The 26,032-nt window shown below is 41.0% G+C and overlaps 1 protein-coding gene across 10 annotated transcripts in view; it reads left to right on the plus strand.

Moving 5' to 3' along the window:
• Window positions 1–594: 594 nt before the first annotated feature.
• The window catches only part of RBM39 (RNA binding motif protein 39), a 35,991-nt gene continuing 10,553 nt past the window's right edge, over window positions 595–26,032 (plus strand). The window contains exons 1-18 of one of the 10 annotated variants that reach the window (XM_077459007.1): window positions 595–677; window positions 824–907; window positions 6,498–6,754; window positions 7,475–7,525; window positions 11,644–11,674; window positions 12,554–12,614; window positions 14,227–14,276; window positions 15,897–16,091; window positions 16,775–16,840; window positions 16,924–16,974; window positions 17,458–17,575; window positions 17,689–17,841; window positions 19,311–19,448; window positions 19,546–19,611; window positions 19,690–19,894; window positions 20,022–20,099; window positions 20,186–20,218; window positions 24,487–24,546. In XM_077459007.1, the coding sequence (XP_077315133.1) occupies window positions 12,564–12,614; window positions 14,227–14,276; window positions 15,897–16,091; window positions 16,775–16,840; window positions 16,924–16,974; window positions 17,458–17,575; window positions 17,689–17,841; window positions 19,311–19,448; window positions 19,546–19,611; window positions 19,690–19,894; window positions 20,022–20,099; window positions 20,186–20,218; window positions 24,487–24,546 (1,264 nt within the window). In that variant the 5' untranslated portion in view covers window positions 595–677; window positions 824–907; window positions 6,498–6,754; ... (1 more) ...; window positions 11,644–11,674; window positions 12,554–12,563. Of the gene's footprint in view, window positions 908–6,497; window positions 6,755–7,474; window positions 7,526–11,643; window positions 11,675–12,547; window positions 12,615–12,806; window positions 12,973–14,226; window positions 14,277–15,896; window positions 16,092–16,774; window positions 16,841–16,923; window positions 16,975–17,457; window positions 17,576–17,688; window positions 17,842–19,310; window positions 19,449–19,545; window positions 19,612–19,689; window positions 19,895–20,021; window positions 20,100–20,185; window positions 20,219–24,486; window positions 24,547–26,032 lie in introns of those variants that run through there. The other 9 variants (XM_077459005.1, XM_077459002.1, XM_077458999.1 and 6 more) reach the window with 9 other exon arrangements.

A 26,032-nucleotide genomic window follows, 5' to 3' on the forward strand; every position in this document is an offset into this window, starting at 1 on the left:
CCGTGCGGCGCTTTGTGAATGGCCCTGTTGTTTTCTGGGACACACACGTCCCAGAATTAGGGATGAGCTCAGGCGTGTTTGCATGCTCCACGTGCAGAGCCCGCCAGGGCGCTAATCACAGGCAGCGAGACATCCCCGATCTCTGCAGCCGCGCATCGGGGCAATGTCTCACTGCCTGTGATTAGCGCTGCGCTGACTTCCTGGCGGGCTCTGCACGTTGAGCATGCGAACGCGCCTGAGCTCATCCTTACCCAGAATACAACAGGCAGCTCACCAAAGAGGAGAAAGTGACAGACCAGAATAGGAAGACTGCCTAGCAACAAGTGTTTCTGGTAAGTAACATTTTTTATTTATTTTTTTCAAATTTTTTTTATATATTTTTTTGTAGAATTTGAATGTAATTTTTTATTTTAGGGTGGACCTCTGCTTTAAACGTATTTACATTGTATTGGCTGATGTATGAAACCCAGAGCAACCATGAGCATCTCCTCCTCACAGCCTCGCCGACGTCGAGGCGGGAAAACACTGAGGAGACTGGCTCCTCCCTCCTACGCCTTCCCAGCTTACGCCCTCCCTCCCCACCTCAGCGTCACATGCGCCCCTGGCCGCTCCCGTCGGAGACCCCGTATTGCCTGTAGTGGAAGGAGCCTGGCCGCCGCCATTTCGGGGAGTCGCAGGTTTGCCATTCTACGGGCCTACGCGTCATTATACCGCCGCCACCACACCCCCCTCAGCCGGAGCTCCCGTGTGTCTCTCTCCTGGTCACCCCCCGCCTCATGCTCGGTGCTGTGTTCGCTGTGTAACGAAGCTCTTCTCTTTGTAGATCTCTCGCCATTTTTCTTCCGACCGTAAACAAGGCCGAGGCCTAGCTGTGAGACCAAGCCCTGATAGGGGCACGCTGCTGCTGGTAAGTTACCCGGATCACGACTTGCCTCCCTCCATGTAACCTTCTAGGCCTGCGGGCTGATATCGGTGCCACCCCCTCCCAGCGTATGTCTATAACGAACGGTAATTACCGAGCGATTAATAAATATTTTATTACAACGCTAAAACAGCTTAGGGACTATTGTTTATCTCTTCTTCTGAGGGCCCCATAGATGTGTCCAGGCACGGCTGACCTTCGGGGCCTCGCTCCCTATGTGTGTCCTTGTATGTAGAGTGGTGTGTGTCCTCCGAGGACACGAGGGGGCGCCGTGCTGCGGGGCCGACTTCACACATCACTGCAGGGCCTCACTCCCATCTATACGTTTGTCGGGTTTTTTTTTTTTTTTTTGCAGATTTGCACAACAGAACGTGTTCCCTTGGAAACCATGTGAGATGGACTGTAGTGCAAAATGCAAAGGTGTAAATCAGGCCTAAGGGGGGCGCTTTGCAAAAAACCTACTCCAGATCTCTTCCTGGTGCACTTTTTTTATGCGTTTCTGGATGCAGTCCATGTTTTTTTCCTTTTTTTGTTTCCATTTGTACTGGGGTCTTGTGTGCTTTTGGTGCATGCCAATGTGTTTTTTGCAGCCAGTTCACAGCACATGCAGTCCAGCGCGTCTGTATATATTTTTTTCTTCTGCATCAAAAAGTAGGTTCTATGGTTTTGTTAAAGTGGTTGTAAACCCTCCCTAGTGACTTTAACTATAGCTAAGCCTAGACTAAGGCTTACCTATAGGTAGTGGAAATATCTCCTAAATGCGTGCCATTTAAGAGATATTTCACTTGTAGTGTGCCCGCGAAGAAACGGACCCCCGTGCCGTTTCTTGCCCCGGCGCGTGCTGTTAGTGACATCACAGAGCCGGTGTCCGTGCCCAACTCGTCACTCCCCTGCATGGAAGTAGGGCAAAGATGGACACAGCCTGCACAGGGGACAGCGATTGATTCGTTTGCAGGTGTCATATAATGGGCTAGTATGGGATGCATACCGACGCGTTATGCTTTTCATTTGTAGGCTTTGCAGGGACCAAAAGAGGAAGTAAAACCCAGCAGGAGGAAGTATACCCAATGGTATAGTTCTCACCAGTGCTTGCAATTCTAATGCATTCCAGGAAAAAAAGTGTAACATGCATTTTTCCTGTACCAGAATAATGTAAAATGAGCTGTAACACACATTTTCTTGGAGCCAGTTTACATCATAGAAACGCAGTTTGGATGCGTTCCAGATGCTTTTCTGCGTGTGTTTTTGATGCTTTCCATTAGAGCTGCACGTTTCTGGGTAAAACGAGAATCACTATTTTTTTTTTTTTTTGCTTAGAATAAAAAGATCACGATTCTCGCGACGTAAAATCTTTCACATTATACAAAAAAAAATTAGCTGACATTACTTCATCATACTATTCTCTAGGGCATGGGTCTTCAAACTACGGCCCTCCAGTTGTTCAGGAACTACAATTCCCATCATGCCTAGTCATGTCTGTGAATGTCAGAGCTGCACAATGCCTCATGGGATGTGTAGTTTTGCAACAGCTGGAGGGCCGTAGTTTGAGGATCCCTGCTCTAGGGTGTCTACTAAAATATATATAATTTTTGGGGTTTCCAAGTACCGCCTTTCCCCTAAAATAGGACCTGTCGTTTTCCAGTTGGGCTGCAATATAAGCCCTTCCCTGCAAATAAACCCTAGTTTAAAATGCTTGTAAAACCCTATAATCCACTCTGTTACAGTAGCATATAATGTACAATTTGTGTGTTTCTGTAATTGCGGGGAAGAAAGCTCCGGCAGGTCACAGAAGCTCAGAGCGGTGCTATAACTAAGGTATTTTCCACAATTATAGTACAGAAACGCACACAATGTACATTATATAATACTGTAATAGAGTGGGTTATAGGACTTTACACACATTTTAACGCAGTTCACACCAGGGATTCCTGTCAGGCAGCGAGAGTTTGGGGGAGAAAAGACAGCACTTTACATGGTAAGACCTACCCCGAAAATAAGCCCTATTGTGTCTTTTGTTGCCAAATTTATATAAGACCCAGGCTTATTTTTGGGGAAACACGGGTAATTTTCTAACAAAAAAGTTACTTTAACTTGAAACCAACAAATGTCAGAAAAAGTTTTAGGCTATGTTTCCACTATTGCGTCCTGAAGTCGCACAATTTTTTTTCTCCACGATTTGAAGCAATGCCTGTGTATTCCTGAGGTCTATGGGCCTCAAGTCGCATCAAAGTGGGACCAAAGTAGTACTTTGAAGTCGCACAGATATGAACGGTACTCATTGGAAATCATGGAGTCTGGCTTGTAGTGCGACTTTTCAGTCCCAAAATGCATAGTCGTGCTAGTGGAAACCTAGCCTAAGTGGTAAAACTTTTCTTTTTTTCACTTACACATAGTCTATTCCCTTGACAAATTCTTACATTGTTTATACTTAAGTTCAACTGATAAAGAATGTTGTGATTCTTGACAGTTTTTCTCTACCTTTCTTTTGCTGTGGCTTCAGAAGAGCAGAGTTTCCTATATACTAGGAATACACAATCTGTCTCCTTTCCCCTGCCAGAATGGGGATGTGTGTTTTATATATACACACACACACCCCATTCTGGCTCAAGAGTGATCGCAGGTGCCTGGTGGACATTGTTCCTGCCGGGCATGCACAGCTCCCTAGTGACGCGGTGCGTGCCCCCCCCTATATTCCTTAAAGCTTCTGGCTATTTGCGCAGGGGAGCCATTCTGCCGCTGTCTAACGTCGGTCGGCAAGAGGTTAAAGTGTGTTAACCCCCCCCCCCCAAAAAATTAGATGTCCTTTTTCCAAAAACTTAACCCCCCCCCCCCCCCCCCCCCCAATCCCTGCCTGTCAGTTGCATGTCTTTGGGAGTGGATTATTGTCCTACAGCCAAGACATCTGATAGGACAGGCACACGCCCCCTCTTCATTAATGAAGGAAGTAATGTGCAAAGCTTTGCTAATCTATTTATAGCAACCTTCGAGAACACAAGCTTCAGGCTGCTTTTGTCTCTGTGGTGTGAACTATGCCATTAGAAACCATATAACCTCTTTTTTTGCAGAAACAAATGTGTTGTGAACTGGCCCTGCTGTAATGGGCAGCAATGCATTGTGTCCGGGTTGCTTTTAGGCTGGGTTCACATGTATGCGATTTGCAGTCCAGAGCATTTCTGTTCACTGGTTTAGGTGCAAATTCTTTGCTAAACCAAACCCAAAAACGCACAGGACCCCATTCTAAGCCACACTGTACATGTGTTTACTGCTTCCATTGGAAGCCGGTCACATTCACATGTTAATGCGAATTGGATGTGGTTAAAACCACACCCAATTCGCATATGTGTGAACCCAGCACAAAGGTTGGTTCACCTTGACCAAAAAGCTCCATTGGCAAGTAAATTTTGTTTTTTTGGATAGAGTAAGCAAAGTTTTTAACCCCTGTAAGTTTTTATTGCGTCATCTTTGTTTCATTGGGGAGATTTCCTTTCCTATTCCATAGCCAGAACAGGAAGCGAGAGGGAATCCCTGGAGTGTCGCTAGAACAGTGTAGCCTCATGGGAAGAGTTCCTCTCTATTCCTGTTCTGATGTCAACCTGAAATTTAGGTTTTTCTTATCGATGCACCAAAAATGATCATCCGAAAATGGAGGTATCTGCGTTTTGCAGATAATGGACACCAAAAAACGCATGCAGTTTTGCCACGCTTATGGTGTTTTTTATAGGTCATGAGACTTAAAAATGCAACAAAAAAAAGCTTCAAAAAAGCTACTTTTACAGGCATTTTAATTTTTTTTTTTTTTTTTTTCTGCTTCTAAACTCCCCTCCATGTTAATCTGTCCATGCACACTATAAACTAGACTTTTTCAACACAAAGGAAACCTTGAAATAACTATCTGGTCTTGGAACTCCTGCTAAATATTACCATACAACTCATGATTCATTAGTGTGGTCAGTGGGAAGAATTACCCCCTTGCAGATCGCTAAAAAGATCAATTGTGTCAGTGGGAACTTATCTGAGAGACAGAAATTGGTCAAGGGACCTCTGGAAGAACCCTAGGGTTCCATGGAACACTGGTTCAGAAACCCTGTTTAGGTGTTTAGAGGCAGAAAAAAACAATCATGTGCATTCAGGAAAGGATCTTTTGAGCAGAAAAAAAAACACCCGACGTGGTTAGTGCTAGGTGCTTTTAGCTCTTAAATGATTTTCATTTCAATGGCCAGAATTAAATTAATATTCTGACCAATTAAATGAATATAAATTCTTGAAAAGGCGTGGCTTAGGAGTGATTTATGCTGCTGTCCTGCCAGGAGAAAAGCATTTTGAAGCACCACAGTGTGCATGGGGTCCTACTGAATGTATACCAGACAGGGTGAATCTCTCTAATGTGAGCAGACGGCAATAAAAAAAACGTACACGGGTTTGAACTGCTCTCCACTCTATTCAAATCTATAAAAAAAAAAAAAAAAAAATTTGCCTTTAGTAATACTCTTAAATTATGTGCCTCATGACGCCTGACTGTAAAACCTCTGGGGTGTTGACTAAGCGAGGCCTAACTATTAGGCCTCATGCACACTGGACATTATAAAAACACCAGTATCGTTAGCTGTACGATAAGTTTTCAACATTTTTTATTTTTTTTTATTTTTTTTTTGCAAAACTTTACCCCCACAAGAGATTTTGGCTCACAAACACAGAACAGTAGCTGAGTTTTTCAGGGTTAGTGTTTTTACAGCTGAAAAACTCCCCTTAAAACCCACTAGTTCTGGGGTTTTATTTCCAGTCAAAAACTAAAACTGCTGATCAAAGCCTGTATGCATAGACATAGGATAACATGCTGAGGCTGCAGAAAAAAATCCTGAAGGCAAAAACAGCAGCTGTAAAAATTGTCCAGTGTGCATGAGTACTTGCTGTCCACCATCAGAGGACTGAGCTCTCTTTCTGATGGGGGGGGGGGGGGGGGGGAAAGAAACCTCCTCCCTGTACTTTTATCTTCCATGATGCAGTATCTGAGTCAGTGTTTGAGAGCTCCCTCCTGTGATGGTCAATATTTTAGCAATGTTCTGAGTTTTCCAGACCAGGCTTCACGAGGTATGTAAATATCCTAGACCTATAGCAAGGGTGTGTTTAAAGTTCCAGAGTTCATCTACAGATAGCCCTTACCTGCATGGGCAGTTTTAATTGGTAAAAGTGAACTATGCCTTTAAGTCATGTCAAGCCGCAAAGGTCCTGTGAGATTTATTTTTGTTTTCCTAATGTGGGGAAATGATCACACTTGACACTTTGCAACTGCATCCTAGAACAGTGATGGGGAACCTTGGCACCCCAGATGTTTAGGAACTACACTGCAGAGTGCATGAGCACCATTGCAAATGTAGTTCCAAAACATCTGGAGTGCCAAGGTTCCCCATCAATGTCCTAGAATGTGATGTATACGCCATAGGCCCACGTTTCAGTAGAAGAGAATAGAGGCGGTTTCAGAACAGCAACAGCTGCCAAACTCTGCAAAGTAGTGTTTTTTTTTTTTTTTTAATATCCCCTCGATGCAACACACGTTTCCTGTTTTTACAATTTTAAGAGGCAGAAGCGACCCGTCCGCCTTTAATGCTTGCGTGAACCAGGCCTTCAAGTGGAATAAAGGGAGCCCTTTTCCTTCATCAGTCCCCATCTCTTGCCAGTGCTGGCGCACCGTCTTTGTGTTCGGCCATCTTCATTGGCAGGTGCGGGATGATGTCACACTCCTGCGCAGGCGCTAGTCGTCTCGGCACACGGGGATCAGGCTGGCGCTGTAAGCTGAGCTCAGTTTACATGCTGGGGAATGCTGTGAGCATGCAGGTAAGTGTATTAAAGAAGATGTTGCATGTCTCTTCTGCGATGAAAAGCCTTCCTGCTCACAGTGAATAACGGCTGGACTTTTGTTCTGGTTTAAAATTCCTAAAGTGAAAGATAAGGCTAATAATAAAAATGCTCTCTACTCCTGCATACCATGTATAAAAGTCATTTTTTTTACTTTTATTTTTAATCTGGTTCATTCATGTTATTCTGCAACTTCAGCTCCCATATGTCAGTAAGTGGCTGCTGCATGGGAGAGGAGGGAGCTCAGAACAGCTGCACCATGAAAGCCTATAGGTTATGTCAGGGCTCTGGGAATTAACAGCTGTTAAGTGCTCCTTTACATGTGATTGAGAAGTGGAATCACTTGACCAGATTAAAATAAAGATTACTCAGATCTGTTTTACACAGGGTATGCAGTATAGGTAGGAGGAAAACATTTTTGGGAAAAGTTTTTTTTTTTTATAGTTATTACCTTTACTACTATTTTAACTATAAAAAGTACTATCTATTCATCTCTGCCTCCTGCAGATCTCCAAATTTCCTTTTTTTATTTTTTGCTGCTGCAATCCATCTTTGTTAGGGGCTGGCTACATTCTCCATGGCCATGTTAAATATAGAACATAGTCCATCTTGGAGTAAGACATGGTGACTGTGTGATGTGTAGTGTACATAGAGCAGTGCACATGACAGCAACTAACGTGCACTGTTCATTCCATACAGAAACCAGGAGGAAAAGGAGAGGTTCAGGATCTCACAAAGGCAGAAAACACAGTAAGAACCAATTTCACGAAAAAGATTATAAGTAGTGTATGGATAATTTTTGGAGAATAAAGATATTGTTTAGTATCACTTTTAAGCTGCCCATACACTGATAGATTTTCAAATGATTGTTCATGGTAACGTTCTTAGAAAAAGTGTAATCGGTATATTTCTTGAGAAAAAATTAAATGCGTTAACATTTTGTTTGCCTTTTGATTTTGGAATGGATGTAATTTGTTAAACATACTGCATACCAAAGGGGTTGATTCACAAGAGCTAGAGGGTGTAAAATCTGGTGCAGCTCTGCATAGAAATCGCCTTCCAGATTAATTTATATTTTTTCCCAAAGCTTAATTGAACAAGCTGAAATTATAAGTGGATTGGCTACCGTACACAGCTGCACCATATTTTGCACACTCCAGTTTTAGTAAATCAACCCCACTTTTTTTTTTTTTTAAACAACAAACATGTTATACTTCCACTGTGTAGCTAGTTTTGCACAGAGTGGCCCCGGATCTACTCTTCTGGGGTCCCTCGGCGGCTGTCTCGGCTTCCTCCTGCAGGTGCTTCTCACGTTCATGCCAGCTCCCTCGCATGGTGAGAAGCATCTGTGGGCGCGCTCCCGTGATACAGCCGGCGGCTATAGCTGCTCGCTGTGTCACACGGCCCCCCCCGGCGCTCCGTGTCAGTGGATGTGATTGACAGCAGCACGAGCCAATGGCTGCGCTGCTTTCCATCCAGCCAATCAGCGGCCAGGCTGAACAGTGGAAAGGACGTCGGGGGACGAGCGTTGGATTTTCGAGGGGTGAGGTAAGTAAAACGGGGGGGCTGGGGGCGCCGGCAGTGTCAGATGGTTTTTCACCTTAATGCAAAAAATGCTTTAAGGTGAAAAAACATTTACCTTTACAACCCCTTTTAAGTTTTAGTGATTCACACCTATGCAAACTGATTTGATCTGAACCAATCTGAGTGTCATTAAACACTTACAAATGACTTTGACCTACAGGTGAGCCCAGATTAAGGCTTGCCTGTAGGTCCAAGAAATATCTCCTAAACCTACACGGTTTAGGAGATATTTACTAGCAGCGTGCCGCTAGCGGCTCCCGTGCAGGAGTGACGTCCTCGTTGCTCCGGCGATGTGAGTGGCCGGAGCAGTGATACCCGGAAGAGGCTGGACGCTCCGTACTACAGGGGGCAGCAGTGACATCGCTGGCTCCTGTGTCAGGTAAGTGACACATAATGCCATTATGCTTTACCTTTGCAGGGAGACAAAGAAGTAAACCCATTAGGGTTCACTTCCTCTGCATCGCACCAGTGTGAGTCCGAGCCTTAGTGTAACTTCACTACTCCCACAGACTTGGGTTATTTTGTAACTTGTTACTTAGATGTTAATGTTTTAACTAGCTGGAGTCAGATAAGAGGGCAAAGTACAGCTTGAGTTCTTAGAATAATAGATTTAGGAACACCAGGGCGGGGGAAGGGTGTTTATTTTTTTAGTATTTTTGGAAAATATGGTGTCATGGTTCAGCTTTGAACTTGTTGGGCACATTTTTTGGGAGAGTTCTTGATTTGAAATCCTCTGAATTTATTTGTATTTAAAGCGGTAGTAAACCCGCACATTTTTTTTTTTTTTTTTTTTTTTTTTAAACCTGCAAAGAAAAAGGCATAATGAGCTAGTATGCACCGCATACTAGCTCATTATGAAATACTTACCTTAGAACGAGGCCCCGACATCTGGCCCGATCCACGCCGAGGGAGCTGACATGCGCCCTCGGCGTTTCTTCCGGGTATCGCGGCTCCGGCGCTGAGAGTGGCCGGAGCCGCGATATCGTCACTCCCGCGCATGCGCGCGGGAGATTTCAGTCCGGCCGCTCGGACGCTGCCGGATTTTGACGGCGAGAAACCCCTTGTGCGCATGTGCCGCTGCAGTCAGCGGCGCATACCGAGGGGAATATCTCCTAAACCGTACAGGTTTAGGAGATATTTTTTTTACCTACAGGTAAGCCTTATTATAGGCTTTCCTGTAGGTAAAAGTTAAAAATGTGGGTATACAACCACTTTAATGTTTTATCAGAATGTTGTTGCATTTAAAGGGGTTGTAAACCCTCATGGTTTTTCACCTTAATGCATCCTATGAAAAAGCTTCTGTCACTGACCAGCCCCCAGTTTCTTACCTGAGTCCTGTATTCCCCCGCCAGAAACTTGTTTCCCCTCTCCCCCTTGTCTCCGCTCTTGATTGGATTGATAGCAGTGCAACCATTGGCTCCCACTGCTGGGGTCATGGCAGAGTTCTACATTTTATGAATGCACGCCCGCAAGGTAACCCCCCAGATGAGTGCTTCTCCTAGGGAGTTGTACGATGCGGGGAGGAGCTACCAGCGCTGCTGGGGGACCCCAGAAGTCAAGGATAGGGGCCACTCTGTGCAAAATGAACTGCACAGTGGAGGTAAAAGCATGACATGTTTTTTTTTATTTAAAAAACAAAGCCTTACAATCACTTTGCACTTCTGCATAAGGCTGCAGGAGTTTAAAGTAGCTGAATCTACAGTCTATAATCAGCCCTGTGGGTTTGGGGATATGTGATACAACACAGCGTGTGGCATACTCAACTGTAACCAGGTTTTCCATGTCTCATGAGGTTAAAATGGTATTTGATCCTTCAGTGGATTAAGTGGTGTAATACCCCTGGGTGATGAGTGTTAATTATTCTGCTTAGTTGAGTTCTCGCTCCTCCTAGAAGTTGCATTGATCGACTTGTATACTGGTTAAAGTAGTTGAAACCAGTGTAATGTATTAATCCCACATTTGAAATTTTAAAGCAGACTGTTGGATTGTAATCAAACTCTCATTCTGCCTTGAACAGAATGTCTTTCACAGACCTACACTGTATCTGAGCACCACAAAGCAAAAACACTATTTAACACACATTTAATAATCAAAGCAAACTCCCCCATCCATCCATCCATCCATGTCTCCTTGCTTTATTTTGCTGCAAAATGACTTTGACAAACACCCCCCTGTCCTCAGTTCAGGCATACAAGCAGGACTTTGCTGAGAGAACCCCTCCAGAGACTCCTGTGGTGTATGACATTTGCCTAGCCATGGAAACCAGGAAGTAACTGAAGAAACCTAATAAAAGTTTAAAACTAGTAAATATTATATACTTTTACTATCTATTTACTAATACTAGCATCATAAGGATTTAAAGAGTCAATGTTGATTGAGAGAGTGAAGTTCCGCTTTAAAATTACTTTTAAAAATAAGCATTTGGTCTTGGTAGATCCTATTTTTCGATCAACAGTTGTAGGAATGTTATGAACTTTTAACATTTTTGGCTTGAGCTAATAACGTCTTTGTGCACACGAGCAGTTTGGTCAGTCAGATACCGGCGTTTTCAGGCACCTGTGAGCCACAGGTACAGTGACCAACCCCCGAATTCTGCGTCCATAACCGTTCCTGAATGCTTACAGCCCTAACTGCAAGCATCGGTTACAATGACCAGCCACTGTTTTTCAGCCTATTATAGATTTTGACAGGCTGCTGGCAGAGAGGGGCTCCTGTACCCCTTAGGTTCCTGAAATTGCTGGTATTTTATGCTGAGGGGCCTGTGATTTGCCAATAAGGGTTGCTGTTGCTTTTTTGATTGCTAATTCTGTTGTCTACATTTTGTTACCAAGTTAAAGGCCTTTATTATGTTGGGGATAGACTAAAAGATATGTGTAGAAACGCCAAAATCGAATAAACTCTCTGGGACTTGAGGGGATTTAAAGGGCAAAAGGCCTTGGGTTGAAGTGCTTAAAAAAAAAAAGAAACTTTAGTAATCCGATCTATTATGCTTGTATGTAAGAATTATGTTTTAATCAAAAATGACAGACCACCTCTGGCAATTCTTCACTTGCATGTTGTAAGCCAGAACATGTCTCTGCTTCCTTTGAACACGTAGATTTTCTTCCTGTCCTTGTCTGTCACCGTGCAATGAATAGTGGTGCCGCTCGTCATCCATTGACTCCTATTGATTAAATAAGACCTTGCTCTGTGTGCCTTTTTATTAAGCTGGATTCTCTCCTTTTTTTCAGGTTTAAAATTGCACTGATTTTAATAACTGTAGACAATATTTTTTTTATCCATAGGTTTTGCTTGAAGGATAACACTAAACATATGGTACAAATTACTTTTCCTTGCTATTACCATACAACACATATAGCCTAATAAATAGCTGAAATCATATGGTGATCTCCTCCATGGAACACAGCCTATAAAAGCTTATGCTTCTCTGACCTGGAGGTGTGCCCCCTGCAGGCTTGCAAGTAAATGATTTGTCTATTAGGTCCTAGAATGAAAAGCACTGTACTCTGTGACATGTCAAGGTAGTAAAGAACTGCCAGAGTAAGCTGTTGGTGCAGGAGGAAGATCTGAGGAATGTAATAGTTCCATTAGTAGAAGTTCAGTAGCAGTTTGGCTCTCCCAAGTGTGGGTGTCCTGTCTTTTTTTTTCTTTTTTTTTTTTTTTTTTTTTTCATGGGAAAAAATTCTGGCGTTTCTTAAAAAAAAAATACCTCTAATATTAATGAGGAATTAAAATAAGTTTTTGCTTTGGATAGTTGGGGGGTGTGTGTGTATATGTTTGTTTTCTCACTTTGTTCATTCACAGAATGCCCTGAGTTCAGTAAAACAGTACAAGGCTTTTTTTTTTTTTTTCTCCTCCATGGACAAGGTAGAGCGTGAACAACGCAATCCCTTGCACTGTACTATAGTCAGAACTGTCGGTTACAATGCCAGGGGGACCATCTGCAGTATCAGGCAATAAGTAAGCAGCAGTGCTGAGGATTTAGTATCAACCAATGGCAGCCCATGTTTCTCATTCTTACATGGATTAGCTGGCCCTATCTTGGCAACTTTTATAGACAATGGCTTGCTATGTCATTTCTTGACTGAACACCTTTCCACAAGAGATTTGAGAAATTGTATCATGTATCACCCTGTAGATTAAGACATCTGTATTAATCAGGTTTGTAGATAAATATTTTTTGTTTGTTTTCAGAGAAATCAAAATGGCTGATGACATCGATATAGAAGCGATGCTGGAAGCTCCTTACAGGAAGGTGAGAATGATCTACATAATTTCTTTTAAAACTATTGCAGAAATGTAAACTAACACCCCTGGAGAGCTCGTGACTTATCCCTTGGAGATGTTGCATAACTTAAAAAGTAAATATTTACTGTAAATGTGATGATTATGTGCAGTAGTTTGACTTCAGCGTGATAAATAAATGCCCATCTATCTCTTTTTGTAGACTTGCCTAACGATATATCACCTCTACTCCCATGAATTCACCTTTGATTCCAGTGTGAACTGTCAATCATAAGGTAGTAATTGAGTGACGTATCGCTGTACCGTGGTCCCCTAGGTAAAAAGACTTGCCTATGAATTGCCGAGCCTCGGTTTGGCATAACAACAAGGTGAATGCAGTGGTGTATGGGAAAAAATGGGGTTCCAAGAATATCCACTTTCACCAGCCAAAGAGCAGGACAGTTCAAGCAGAATTTACTCTGCACTTTCTAACATTTCATTACTTTTTTAACTTAAAGAAAACTGGTGAAAAGTTTTGACAACGGGAAGCATTCAGCCTGTGAGTAATGAAAAAAAAAAAAAAGTGACCAGATTCTTGGATCTCCCACTTATTTTATTTGTTTTATTTTTCTGTCATAATTTGATATGGCTGTTATGCTGTCCTCAGCCTTAGTTCAGCAAAGTTCTTTGATTCTGTAAACACGGGATTCAAACTTTTTTTTACCATATAGTGTAACTGTATATTGCAAATTCCCTGTTTTGGAGATGCAAATGTATCCATTATCTTTACTGGCGTTGTAACTGTTTGCATGCTAAAGCACTGAGAACCCCAGTTTAATTTGCTCTGTCATATTTTTTTTTAATTATTTTTTTACACTAGCTTTGTTTGAATCCCTATTGTGGTTTGTTTACCACCACATTTGCTTGGCTAGACAAGCCAGTATTTCTGTATTGTTATTTTTAGTATCCCCCTGAACATTGTCTGGCTTTAAAAGCCTTAGTTAGGGATATTTCCATGTTAACAGATATGGCTTTAGGGCAATGTGTAGGTTGGTCAGGTGCATATTTGCTGATTTTTCTTGGGAGTCGACGTTACTAAAGCAGTGTGAATCCCTGTTTGCTTCAGGGCGTGATGTGTGACAGAGGTGGCATCAAGCTCTTACAGTCCCAACCCTCCATCGAAAATGGGCGAAGATCTCAGGAATGGCATCGATCACAGGAAATGGATAGTGGTTGCTGCTAGCGTGGCCACTTAGGGCTTAGGCAAAACGATAGCCTTGGTACTCATCACAAGGACCACAGCACCCAACCATTTTGCTTAAACCAATACGGTCTTCCACATGTAGACAAAACTATCGCTTTTTACAGTCACAGGATGTTCAACCACATAGGTTAATGTACAGACCACTAAAAAAAGTTGCACTAGTTCAATTTTAGTCCATATAATCCACTTTTTACATCCTAGTGGATTGCTTTAAAATAATTTCCCATGTATATTCTTTCTTGTAGCCTTCCACACACAGTTTTAGTTACCTAGACATTAAATATTTTTTATTCTCTCATTCCAATTCCCTTTACCCCTTTTACCCACTTGAAATATTTCCTCCTCGTCCTCATGATGTTCTTCTATCAACCCTGCTTAGGACGAGAACAAACAGAACAGTGCCAATGGACATGAGGAGCGGAGCAAGAAGTAAGTGGGTTTTAACTTTAAATTTGTTTAGTGGCATGTATTGTGGGTTGTTAACCCTCATTTGCGTTGGTGCTTCCCAGACTTTTAAGAGGTTTCAGATGCTTGATGATGGGGGTGAGCCATTTTATGTGACCACCGTGATTGTCTGTCATGGTAATAACATGGTTCCCGATCGCAAGAACAGTTAGCCAATGGTAACTGTGCTGGGAGCTGGCGGGGTGCGTGCTCTCGGCACGGCTGTCTACTAATTGGTACACAAATGAGGTTGCTCGATTCCAAAGCTCACACACTAAGAGGCTGCATATTTGCATACAGTTGGCACCTAGGGGTTAAATGAGCCTGTTAAAATATGCCTACACCTGAGATTAAAATTTAACATTAAGCTTATTAGAGGTGTCCTAGAATATATATATATATATATATATATATATATATATATATTTTTTTTTTTACACAAATATTAGATGTTTTTTAGACCTTATTTAATTAAAACTCCTAAACAATACATTTTATGTTCTGATCAAAAAAAAATTACACTAGAATGTTACTACACACAATAAAATCCGCTATTTTTTGGTAAAGCGGCTCTTTGTGGGTCGTTGTAATCCCTTAAACCTGTTAAAACCACCCCACTAGTGGGTGAAAATCCCTGCAAAAATGGCGGTAAAGCGCTGCTAAAAATAGCGGCGCTTTACCGCCGACAGCTCTGATGCCCCTTTGTGAAAGGGCTCTTAGAGTTAACCATAGATGGCCCTGGAATTATTCTCATTCTGCCCTGTGTGGGGATACCCAATGTGTTTTCCCTCTCTTTGTTTTGCTTTGACCCATCAAACTACTAATGGAGCTCTTCTGTAAGAATTTGGGGGGGGGGGGGGGGGTTGTGTCTCCACTGAAGGTTCATTACCAAGGCTTGTTTCCACAACAACCCAAAGTGTTCAAAATCCAATTGTCATATGGGCAGAAAGTGAGGTCAAATCTTCTGAACAGGAGCACAGACAGCAAAACAAATATTACAGGGGTGTTAAACCTTCCATGTGCTATCCTAAAAAGGCAAAAGTTTTGGCTGGAGTTGCACTTAAAATGTACCAGTTCTAACTTTCATTCAAATTAAGAACCTACGGAAGCTATATTTTTTGCAACCTGGGGACTGCCTGTATAGGGGTTTATGTACTAGATTGTACTCTGGTTTGCAGAGATTTACTAAAACAAATCGGTTTTCAGGGTTTTTTTTTTTTTTTTTTTTTTTCAAACCTTTATTGAACAAGTAGAAGTTGGCTACCATGCACAGATGCACCAGATGTTTGCATTCTCCAGTTTTAGAAAATCAACCCCATAGAGCACAGGCATATGGTTAGGTGCAGCTAGCCCATAACGGTGTAGCAGAACATGCATTCAATAGTTGAGATCGTGGCTTATGTTGTGTTTTTATTTTATTTTTCCCAACACTAGCTGTTGGTAATGAATGCAGATTTTTTCCCTCTGCTCTCCTTAGCTTATGAGGATACTACTGTATGTTAAAAACCTGCATGCAAATGAGTGTTTGGAAGTGCATAAGATGTGACTTGGCAATGCTATCAATCGTTTCTCTTTCTCAAAATATTTTTATTTGATCTTTTTAAGGAAAAAGAAGAGCAAAAGTAGGAGCCGCAGTCGCGAGCGGAAACGTAGCCGTAGCAAGACTCGTAAGCATAGTAAGGAGCGCGAGAAAAAAAGAAGCAGAAGCAAAGAGAAGAAACGTAGCCGCAGTAAGGAACGAAAAAGGAGCCGTTCCAAAAGTAGAGATCGTAAATTCAGAGGTCGATACAGAAGCCCATAGTACGTTGAGTCTTATTTGATCTTTTCTTCTTTTACAAATAGTGTAGTTATATTGAGGAACATTGGGCAAAATGGTTTAACCCAATATATTAAAACAGTAGCCTTACTGTTCACACTGGGACGACTTGTCAGGTGACTAAGCCGCCTGACAAGTAGCGTCCCGTTCTGTACAATGGAACCGTTCTAATCGGATCGACACAAGTCGCTCCGACTTAGAAAAAGGTTCCTGTACTACTTAGGGGGTAACTTAAGGCGACTTGCATTGACTTCTATGCAAAGTCGCGGCAGTGGTCGCGTCCAGGTCGCCTGAGGCAGTCGCGCTGTAAGTCGTGCTGCCTCCGTGTGAACCGGACCTTAGAACTATTTATTTTGCCAGGTGTAATAACTTTTTTGGATTTTTGCGGACCTGCCTAACCACGATAGGAGATAAAGGGTTCTATACTACATGTAAGATTTACAGAACTTCCTTTTTTGAGTATGGAATGTTGCAGGCTGCTTTTTTACTTTTTCAAATGTCAACCCAGACTGTTTTAAGTTGGGGTAATTTAGTATTTGTCAATATTAAAAAAAAAAAAAAAAAAAAAGTTGTTGGCTCTTTTTTGTTTTTAGCAATATAATTCATCTGAAAAAAGTATAACTATCATTTTTAACTTGGATTTTTTTTTTCTCCACCCCTCACAAAGCTCTGGACCGAAATTTGGAGGTCCCATGCGTGGAAAGATGGGAGTACCACATGGTGTGAAGCTAAGGTTTGTTATTTGTCAGTTCTCACAATTTTTTTTCTTTTTTTGCGCTCAAGTGTATTTTCTAACTTCACTGTCTTGAATTCTAGGCGCAGGTCAAAGAGCAGAAGTCCTCAAAAAAGGGAGAAAAGCCCTGTAAGGTATGCGTGCTTATTCTATTGGTTTAAACAGTTGCTCTAAATATGTGTGCAATAGAAAGTTCAAAGGCAAGATGCATTTGTAAATGACAGCAGTGTGGACCTTCTCACACCTACCAATTAAATTTTGGCTTTAATGAGTTTGTCAAAGGAAAAGGTCTATTGGACTGTAGAATAGATCGATCGATAATTTTTATTTTAAGGGAGAACGTCACATGAGCCAAATGGTTAACTGAACAGCGATATCTTTAGAGACTTGTGTAGAGCATGCCAATTTTTCACCTCCAAGAATCAGTAGGCTCCAAATATTCCAGTGTGCCCTGGGGGAGCCGTTCTCTTTGCATAGTGCTAAAATGACATCAACCTCTGAACTATGGGTTAGGATAGGGGAGTTCCCTGGGTGGATGCATTGAATACACGTTAACCTAGAAGGTTTCTTATACATTGATGGTGGTCAACAGAAAATTTTTTTAATTTTTTTTGCAGAGAACCAATAGATAATCTTACACCGGAAGAAAGGGATGCACGTACTGTCTTTTGCATGCAGCTAGCAGCCAGAATCCGGCCAAGAGATCTTGAAGAGTTTTTCTCCACTGTAGGAAAGGTAGGTTGACTAACTCTTTAAAATTTGAAAGCTGTTCTACATTACATTTACTGGTGATAGTCTTTAATACCTTGCATTTTAATAGTACAATTGCATTTATTATCTTTCCTTAGGTCCGTGATGTACGAATGATTTCAGATAGAAATTCCAGGCGCTCTAAGGGCATTGCTTATGTGGAGTTTGTTGATGTCAGTTCTGTACCTCTAGCCATTGGCTTAACGGGACAGAGAGTCTTGGGTGTTCCTATTATAGTTCAAGCTTCTCAGGTAGGTTCCTTCTTTATTTTTTTTTTATTTTTTTAATTTTTGTTCCTGGATAATTAATGTGTTTCTAGAATTATGCTGGCAGTGTTTTCATTGCTGTCTAACTTTTAGTGCCTGACTTTTAGTGCCTAAAAGTGTGTGGGGTTGAGAGTTTTTTTTTTTTTTTTTCTCCTCAAATTGATCCCTGTGTGTTTTTGATCCAGGGCTCAGGCTGTACCCAGGGCCTTAACATAATCTGTGCCTACTGAGAATGCTGGCATCAGACAGTTGACTGTCAAGGAGCAGGGCGTAGTTCTGACTTGTAGAGATGGTAAGGCCCTGTGTGCAGCCTGGACTTGGGTTCTGAGGATCTTCAGTGTCATGTCTAAGCAAATTTTTAGACAAGATCAGCTTCACTCTAAAACTATATATATATATATATATATATATTTATATTCAATTCCTGACTATCTGATAAAAAAAAAATCTATATATTGTGTGTTTTCCTCAAACGAAAATTTAAAAAAATAAAATGGTATTTACTTAATTTTAACAAATGAAAGATCTATTAGTGTGGAAAAATTATAAATTTCATTTTTGTACAGTGTTGCATGACCATGCAGTTGACAGTTAAAGTAGCGCAGTGCCCTGGTCATGAAGGGGGTAAAACCTTCCGGAGGTTAAATGTCAAAATGGAGCAAGCAAAGCCAGTTGTAATCCCAAACTCCTAACGTCAGTAACTTTAAGTTTGTGCAAGGTACATCAGTGTTTCTATACTTTTACTGCTGTGCAAGGCATTAGAGAAAGCAAATAGATTTGCCTCTTGTACGAACTATTATAAACTGTTGGCACTACTTTTTTAATGCATTTTAAGTAGTTCATTTGGATAGAGTTGGTCCAATTGTATTTTCTTAACAAAAACATGCAGTTGCTGTCAGCGCTCTATGTAAACTCAGTTGCATACAGTATATAGCACTGTTCCAGGAGTGGGATGGGCAGTCTCTGTCCTACTACAGAACACTGCACTGTATATTGTATATAGCTGAGGCTACATACATCAGCTACATGTTTTGGGCTTCATGCACACTAAGCTGCATTTTTATCTTTTTTTTAAATTATTTTCAAACCAGTTTGTGAGTTTAGCAGCATTTGGTAATTGGGAGTTATTTCATTGAAATGGTGCATTTAGCATTTAACGTATGCAAACACACTTTAGAGTTTAGTTCTCAAACGCCAAATGCTGCTGAACTCGTTTGAAAAAAAATGAAGCCTAGGTGAGTTTAACACGTTTTTTCTCCTATCAAGAGAAACCGCATTTACGATAACGGTGTGCATGAGGTCTAAAAAGAAATGGTTCATTTGGGCCGCCTTAGTCCAAACAAACTTTATTTTTTTTAACCTGTGAAATGGATTAAATCTGGGGGTTTACACCCACTTGAAGTTCAGGTTTAACATTGTTACAATTAAAGTGTTTGCTTTTCTTTCCTTCACAGGCTGAAAAGAACAGAGCTGCCGCTATGGCTAATAATTTACAGAAAGGCACTGCAGGACCAATGAGGCTGTATGTTGGATCTTTGCACTTTAACATAACAGAAGACATGCTACGTGGAATATTTGAACCATTTGGTAGAGTAAGTACACACAACAGTCAGTCTGGACTGCCGTCGTGGTTTTTGTTTATTTCCTTCATGGAATACTTTTTATTTATTTTATTTTTTTCTTCATTAGATCGAAAGCATCCAACTTATGATGGACAGCGAGACTGGCCGTTCCAAGGGATATGGATTTATTACTGTAAGTTTTTTTGTTTTTTCAAACCCATTTCATGAATTTTTTTTTTCAGTTGACTAATAACATGTTTTGTACTTGCAGTTCTCAGATTCCGAATGTGCCAAAAAAGCTCTAGAGCAGTTAAATGGCTTTGAGCTTGCTGGGCGCCCTATGAAGGTCGGTCATGTGACAGAGCGTACTGATGCTTCAAATGCCAGTTCATTTTTGGATAGTGATGAGCTTGAGAGAACTGGAATAGACCTTGGCACCACTGGTAGACTTCAGCTTATGGCAAGGCTGGCTGAAGGTATGAAAAGTAAATCTACATTTTCCTGGGTTGGCAAGTTGTTGCAGAGTACACAGTTTTTTGGTATATGTGTTAATACGGGTTTATTCTTCATATCTTAAGGATTTTTAAATTTTATCTGTGCTAGGTACGGGTCTACAAATTCCCCCAGCTGCTCAGCAAGCTTTACAGATGAGTGGGTCATTAGCTTTTGGAGCTGTGCAAGGTGAGAGCAAAAATCCCTTGTAGCATATTGTAGTTTTGTTTAATGCTAAATATTTGAGCTGAATCAAATTATTTTGTCTTGTGCAGATCTCCAGACAAGAATTACACAACAAAGTGAAGGTTTGTAGATGAATTTCATCTTTATTTTTTTCTTTTTCTTTTTTTTTTTTTTCCTGATATTTCGTATTTTACTCTAATATCCCTCCTACATGTACATTCTATATTGCAAAATGTTTTAAAGCACAGGCTCTTTAATTTGTTACATTTGATGAGATCAAGATGTTAAAGTGAACTTGTAATTTAGTAGCAGACAGTGAAATGAATGTGTCTGAATATGTTTTGGAAATATTATGTTTAAAGCCTGCCCTCTGTAGATTGACCACAGATAATCTTTTTTTTACCTTGGAAACTTGTTATGGTGAAACACAACTCTTATATCCTAATTATGACATGCATACACTGATCAGTCGTAACCTTATGACTACCTAACCTTACCACCCACCTAATATTGTGTAGCTCCCCTTTTAGCTGCCAAAACATGCCTGTCTTGTCAAGGCATGGACTCCACTAGACCTTTTGAAGGTATGCTGTATTATCTGGTGCAATCCATCAGTTGCAGATCCTCTAAGTCCTGTAAATTGTGAGGTGGATCAGACTTTTTTCCAGCATGTCCCACAGATAAGCAATGTAATAAGACTTGGTAAATTTGGAGGCCAAGTCAACCCCTTGAATTAATGTTCCTCAAACTATTATTGAACTATTTTGTGCAGTGTCGTAGGGTGCATTATCCCTTTGAGAGTTCACTACCATCAGAGTAGGTTTCCTTGAAGAGGGTGTGCTTGGTCAGAAACAATGTATAGGTAAGGTGGTACATGTTAAGTAACAGCCACTTAAATGGCCATGCTCGAGGTTCCCCAACAGAACATTTCCCAAAGCATCTACCTCTGTTGGTTTGCCTTCTTCCCATATTGCGTTCTGGTGCCATCTTTTCCTGATCCGCGCACACAACCAGCCATCCACATTATGTAAAATAAACAGATTTTTAGACCAGACCACCTTCTTCCATTGTGGATACTAGTCACCATGGGCACCCTGACCGGTCTTTGGGCTACTTGAACTCAAACTGCAATGCCTATTTTATTTTTTGCTTTCAACACTAACTATAAGACTTTATTTTTTTTTATTTGTTTTTTTTTGCTTGCTGCCTAATATATCCTGACAACCTTTTGATGCCATTTTACTGAGATAAATAACATTGATTATCCGTCGGTGATCATAAAGTTATGGCTGACCAGTGTGTAAATAAATTGTGTTAATTACGCTAAGATATATATATATAGATATATAGAGAGAGAGATTTTCAATCTCTCTTTCATCTTGCAAGCTGCCTTCCCCACCTATTCTCCCATTGTTGCAAAGCTACGGGATCGCTACTGTGCAAAAAAAACGCTATTGTAGTAAATGCTGTTCTGCCATACATCCAACCAGTAACCCTTTCATGCATGAATTTTGAAAGTCAGGATTTTTTCCTCTGGTTTTATTACTCTTTAAAACAAAAATTGAAGTTTCTTTTTTTTGGCCAAACAATTTTTTAAGAAGTTCTTCACGTCCATTCCAGTGGATTGCATGCATTTGAGATTTAACTGAGGAAACAAGTTAAATGGTATTTGCTCCATTATTCTTTAGGCCTTTTCTATCATGAGCTCTAAAAAAATATAAGGACATTACCTTGGGCCTCGTTCACATTGGATGTTTTTAACGTGGCTTCTATGGGAGTCTGGTTTTTTGGAACACAATGTGTCCATTAGTGTTTAGCGGTGGGGTCGTTTAGAAGCAGAAAAATCCGCACTGTTGGTGCATGCAGGAGCAGCCGTGAATTGACACAAAAGCTTGACATGTCTTGCATAACACGTCTTGCATGATATGCGTTTAAATGAGTGTTAACACTAGGTGCCTTCAATGCTTGAAAATCAATGCATGGCCAGAATAAATTTTTTATGACTTAGACCCCTTTCACACTGAGGCGCTTTACAGGCGCTATATCGCTTAAACTCCTGTAAAGTGCCTCTCGTCACTTTAATGTAAAAGCCCTAAAGCGCCCCTGCCTATTGAAATGAATGGGCAGCGCCGGCAAATCGCTGCTGCAGCTGTGTTTTATGGGTGTTTTTTCGGCTACTAGTGCGGGTTAAAATCTCCCCTCTAGCGACTGAACGCCACTAAAATAACTGTAAAGCACCGCTGAAAATAGTGGCACGTTACCCCCATGCCCCAGTGTGAAAAGACTCTTAGTGAATTAATGCCCAAACACATTACATGTCAAAAAACACGTTTTTAAAGCCAAAATGCTGCTGCCAGGAGGACAGGAGTATGAGTACTAGCAAAGCATCCAGTGTGCATGATCATGCCTTACTCGTATAATGGAACTTTATCTGCACAAAATATTTTTTTTACAAAGTAATAGCCTGAATTTTAGCTATAATTTATAACCAGTGAAGCATGATGTCCAATGTAGTGGACATATTAACTAATTTCCACCCAAGATGAAATGGAGAAATGGATACTAGTAAAATTCTATTACAATGTTTCTTTAGGTGTTACCATAATTTTTTACCTTCAAGGGTCTCCTATAGAAGCATTGGCAAAATATTCCTAAGCTGTTGAGCCTTTCTGGATTTCTATCAGCCATCTTTGTTGTGAGACTTTTTTTTTTTTTTTTTTTTTTTGCACTTTCAATGGCTTTCCAGTGGGTGGCAGTGTATAGGGGGATACAACAGCATCCACTGTAATGGGTGATCTGCAATTATACAATCGGAACCCATGCATACACAAGATAACAGCTTTTAAATAGCTGTTCACTGTAGTGGCCACTATGCATGAAAGGGTTAAGTCCGTTCCCAAATGAAGTCACAAGGAGACCGCAAACTGTATTCTACTGGATTGTGAACAATCGCTGCTCTGAGAAGGCAACTGTTTTCTCTGAAGGTGTTCCCACAGCTGCTTGAAACCTTTCCTAAGAAAGATGAGTAATAAAAATCTGCAGATGAAAGTCAACATTAGACAGTTCCCTCTGTACTTTACCTCCCACTCAATAACCTGCTTGCAATACACTCTACAGTTAAATTTTCTCCATGACAGATCAGCAACTGACTTGGGAGTCTAGACTTCTGTGCTAGCGCTGAGTTTGTGGTGCTGCAGGTGTAGTAGGATTGGGCTAACACAAGAAAGGAAAATATACAAAAATAACAGATCCCATGTAATGTAGGGCCAGGAGAATGATGATTTGACTCTAGTATCCCCTGGTAAACCTAATGCTTGCAACATGAGAGAATGACAAACTGTTTCACAAGCAATCGGAAGTATGGAAGTTCTGGGCATCTAGATTGAACATGCCTTCAAGAAGGTGTTTGGTATGAAATCCTGTAAATCATTCATTAGTTTGCAGAAACACAAATTCAATCCGTTTTTGTAGTTCTCTGTAAGTGCATGTATGCTGGTATCTGTAGTTCACACTAAAATAAGAACAGTGATTTATTATCTTGGTTTTTGTGCACCAAATAAAACATTTACTGCTGTGTTTTCCAGGCAAATGCTAGGAACTGCATATAAGCAGTGGTCCGTGATGTCTACGGTTCTTTGTCACATGGATTTCTGCTGGAAGATGTGTGTACTGGTTTCTGTAACATTCAGCCAAATCATACATTTGGTGCAACATAAAAATAACCATCATGCTCATTTTGGTGTGGAACTATATGGACTAGCTTGCAGGCACTTGCAAATGGCTTTTATCAGTAGTTTGCAGTACCTGGAAGAAATGTCTTGTAATTACAGGGTCTTTAAGTGTATTGTAAAAATGTAAACAATTCCTTTTTGAAACTTGTTTTACAGGCAGATCCAATGCCTAGTACACACGATAAGAAAATCGGACGAAAAAAACGCTTTCAATGCGATCGTACGTTAATCTTATCGTTAGTACACATCTTTCGAGGGCTGATCATGACAGTTCCTGCAGAATTATCGGAAGGGACAAACAGATTTTTTCTTGTACATTAGCAGAACAAATTATTTTAATTTAGTGCAGTATTTGAAAAAATTGTCAGACTAAGACCATCCCTTCTGAAGTATTATCGGACGAGAAATTTCTTAACTTCGGTAACCTATTGGTTTTCGATGTGACACTAGCATGCAAAAAAAACAAAACAGTTGGTCATTTGTCCGATGATATTATCGTGTGTACGAGGCTTAATGGTACTAAACCCACAACAGTAAAATCAGTTTGTATACGCAATAAAGCATGTTTGTTATACTCACTGTGGAACCTAAGGGGTTAATTTTCTGCATTGTGTAAAAAGGCTGTTCCTGTTTTTTCTGATCCTCCCCTTCTTTCACAGTCCCCAAACCATCTCCTGATAGAACAGAACCTTGGGGGCAAGCTGCACATGCTCCGTTTGGTGTGTATTGCTAGAGAGTTTTTTGTTTTGTTTTGTTTTTATTCCTGGGAGAGTGCATGTGATTAGGGCCAATCATCACTGTCCAGACAGAGGATCAGCCTCATAGGACAGAGTAGAATGAAAACAAAGTTTTAACCAGATACTGATAGAAGTCACAAGACTTCTCTAAATGCTGATGAGGAAAGGTATTTAACAGTTTATGTTTACTAAAACTATTGCATTTGTGTACTGTGGGAGACCAGACATAGTGAATGCAGGCTTCCCAGGTTTAGTAACGTTAGAATTTGTGACCATTAAACCGAGTACTTAACCCTGCAACTGCAAAGGTATTTTAATCCTCTGAGAACCTCTTTAACCGCTTCTCACCCAGCCTATTGTAAAATAACATTTGGGCGGGCTTTTTACTGTTTCAAGTGGATGTCTTATGATTTCCCATCGCTTTACGCGCACCTCCCACCACTGCTGTCCGCTGGACACAGAACTGAGTGATCGTAACCAGGCCACGGTGTTCGGACCTTGTACTGTGATCGCTGTGACCAATCACGATGTTCACTTGCTCACCAAGTAAATGAATGGCAGCCATTCGTTATTTACTGTTGTGATCGTGGTGTACAGGGCCAATCGCCATGGTACAAAAGTAACACCAGAGTCAATGAAGGCCTTACATGAGACAAGAATTGCTGTTAGTGATCATCACTGTAATAAACAATATAAAAAGGTTTATCCCTTTTTCATAAGTGTCACTACTCTGGTGACCGTATAATAAAATTGTGTAATTTCTTTTAACCACTTGAGGTCCGGAAGGATTTGCCCTCTCAATGACAGGCCATTTTTTGTGATGGCACTGCGTCGCTTTAACTGACCATTGCACGGTCATGTGATGTACAGTCCTCTCCCTCCCCCACAAATAGAGCTTTCTTTTATTTGATCACCCCTGCAGTTTTTTACGCTATAAACTAAAAGCATAAATTTTGAAGAAAAACAGTTTTTTTTTATTTATTTTTTTGCCATAAAAAAATCAAAATTTCTTCAGTTTAGGCCAATATGTATTCATATTTTTGCTAAAAAAAAAATAAAATAACCCACAATCATATATTGATTTTTGCAAAAGTTATAACGGACAGATCAGACAAATGACAATTTATTTTTTGGGACCATTGACATTTAAACAAGCGATCAGAACCACTGTATAAATGTCACTGGCAGGGAAGGGGATAACACTAGGGGATGATCAAGGGGTTAAGTGTTCCCTAGGGAGGTGTTTCTAACGGGGGGGGGGGGGGGGGTGTACTGACCAGGAACAGAGATCTCTCTTCCTGTAATCACTAAGAACAGCAGATCTCTCTCTCCACTCCCCTGTCTGAATGGGGATCTGTCTCTTTACATTGAGGAGCAATCGCGTGTCGAGGGCCACACGCATCGGCTCTGGCATCGCACCATGCGCCCCAGAAGAGCTCGTAAAAAGGCTGCACCAACCGTCCGCAGT

This window comes from Lithobates pipiens, unplaced genomic scaffold (assembly GCF_037356315.1).
Source record: "Lithobates pipiens isolate NorthernLeopardFrog02 unplaced genomic scaffold, aLitPip1_a1.2 Scaffold_28, whole genome shotgun sequence".
Classification (NCBI taxonomy): Eukaryota; Metazoa; Chordata; class Amphibia; order Anura; family Ranidae; genus Lithobates; species Lithobates pipiens.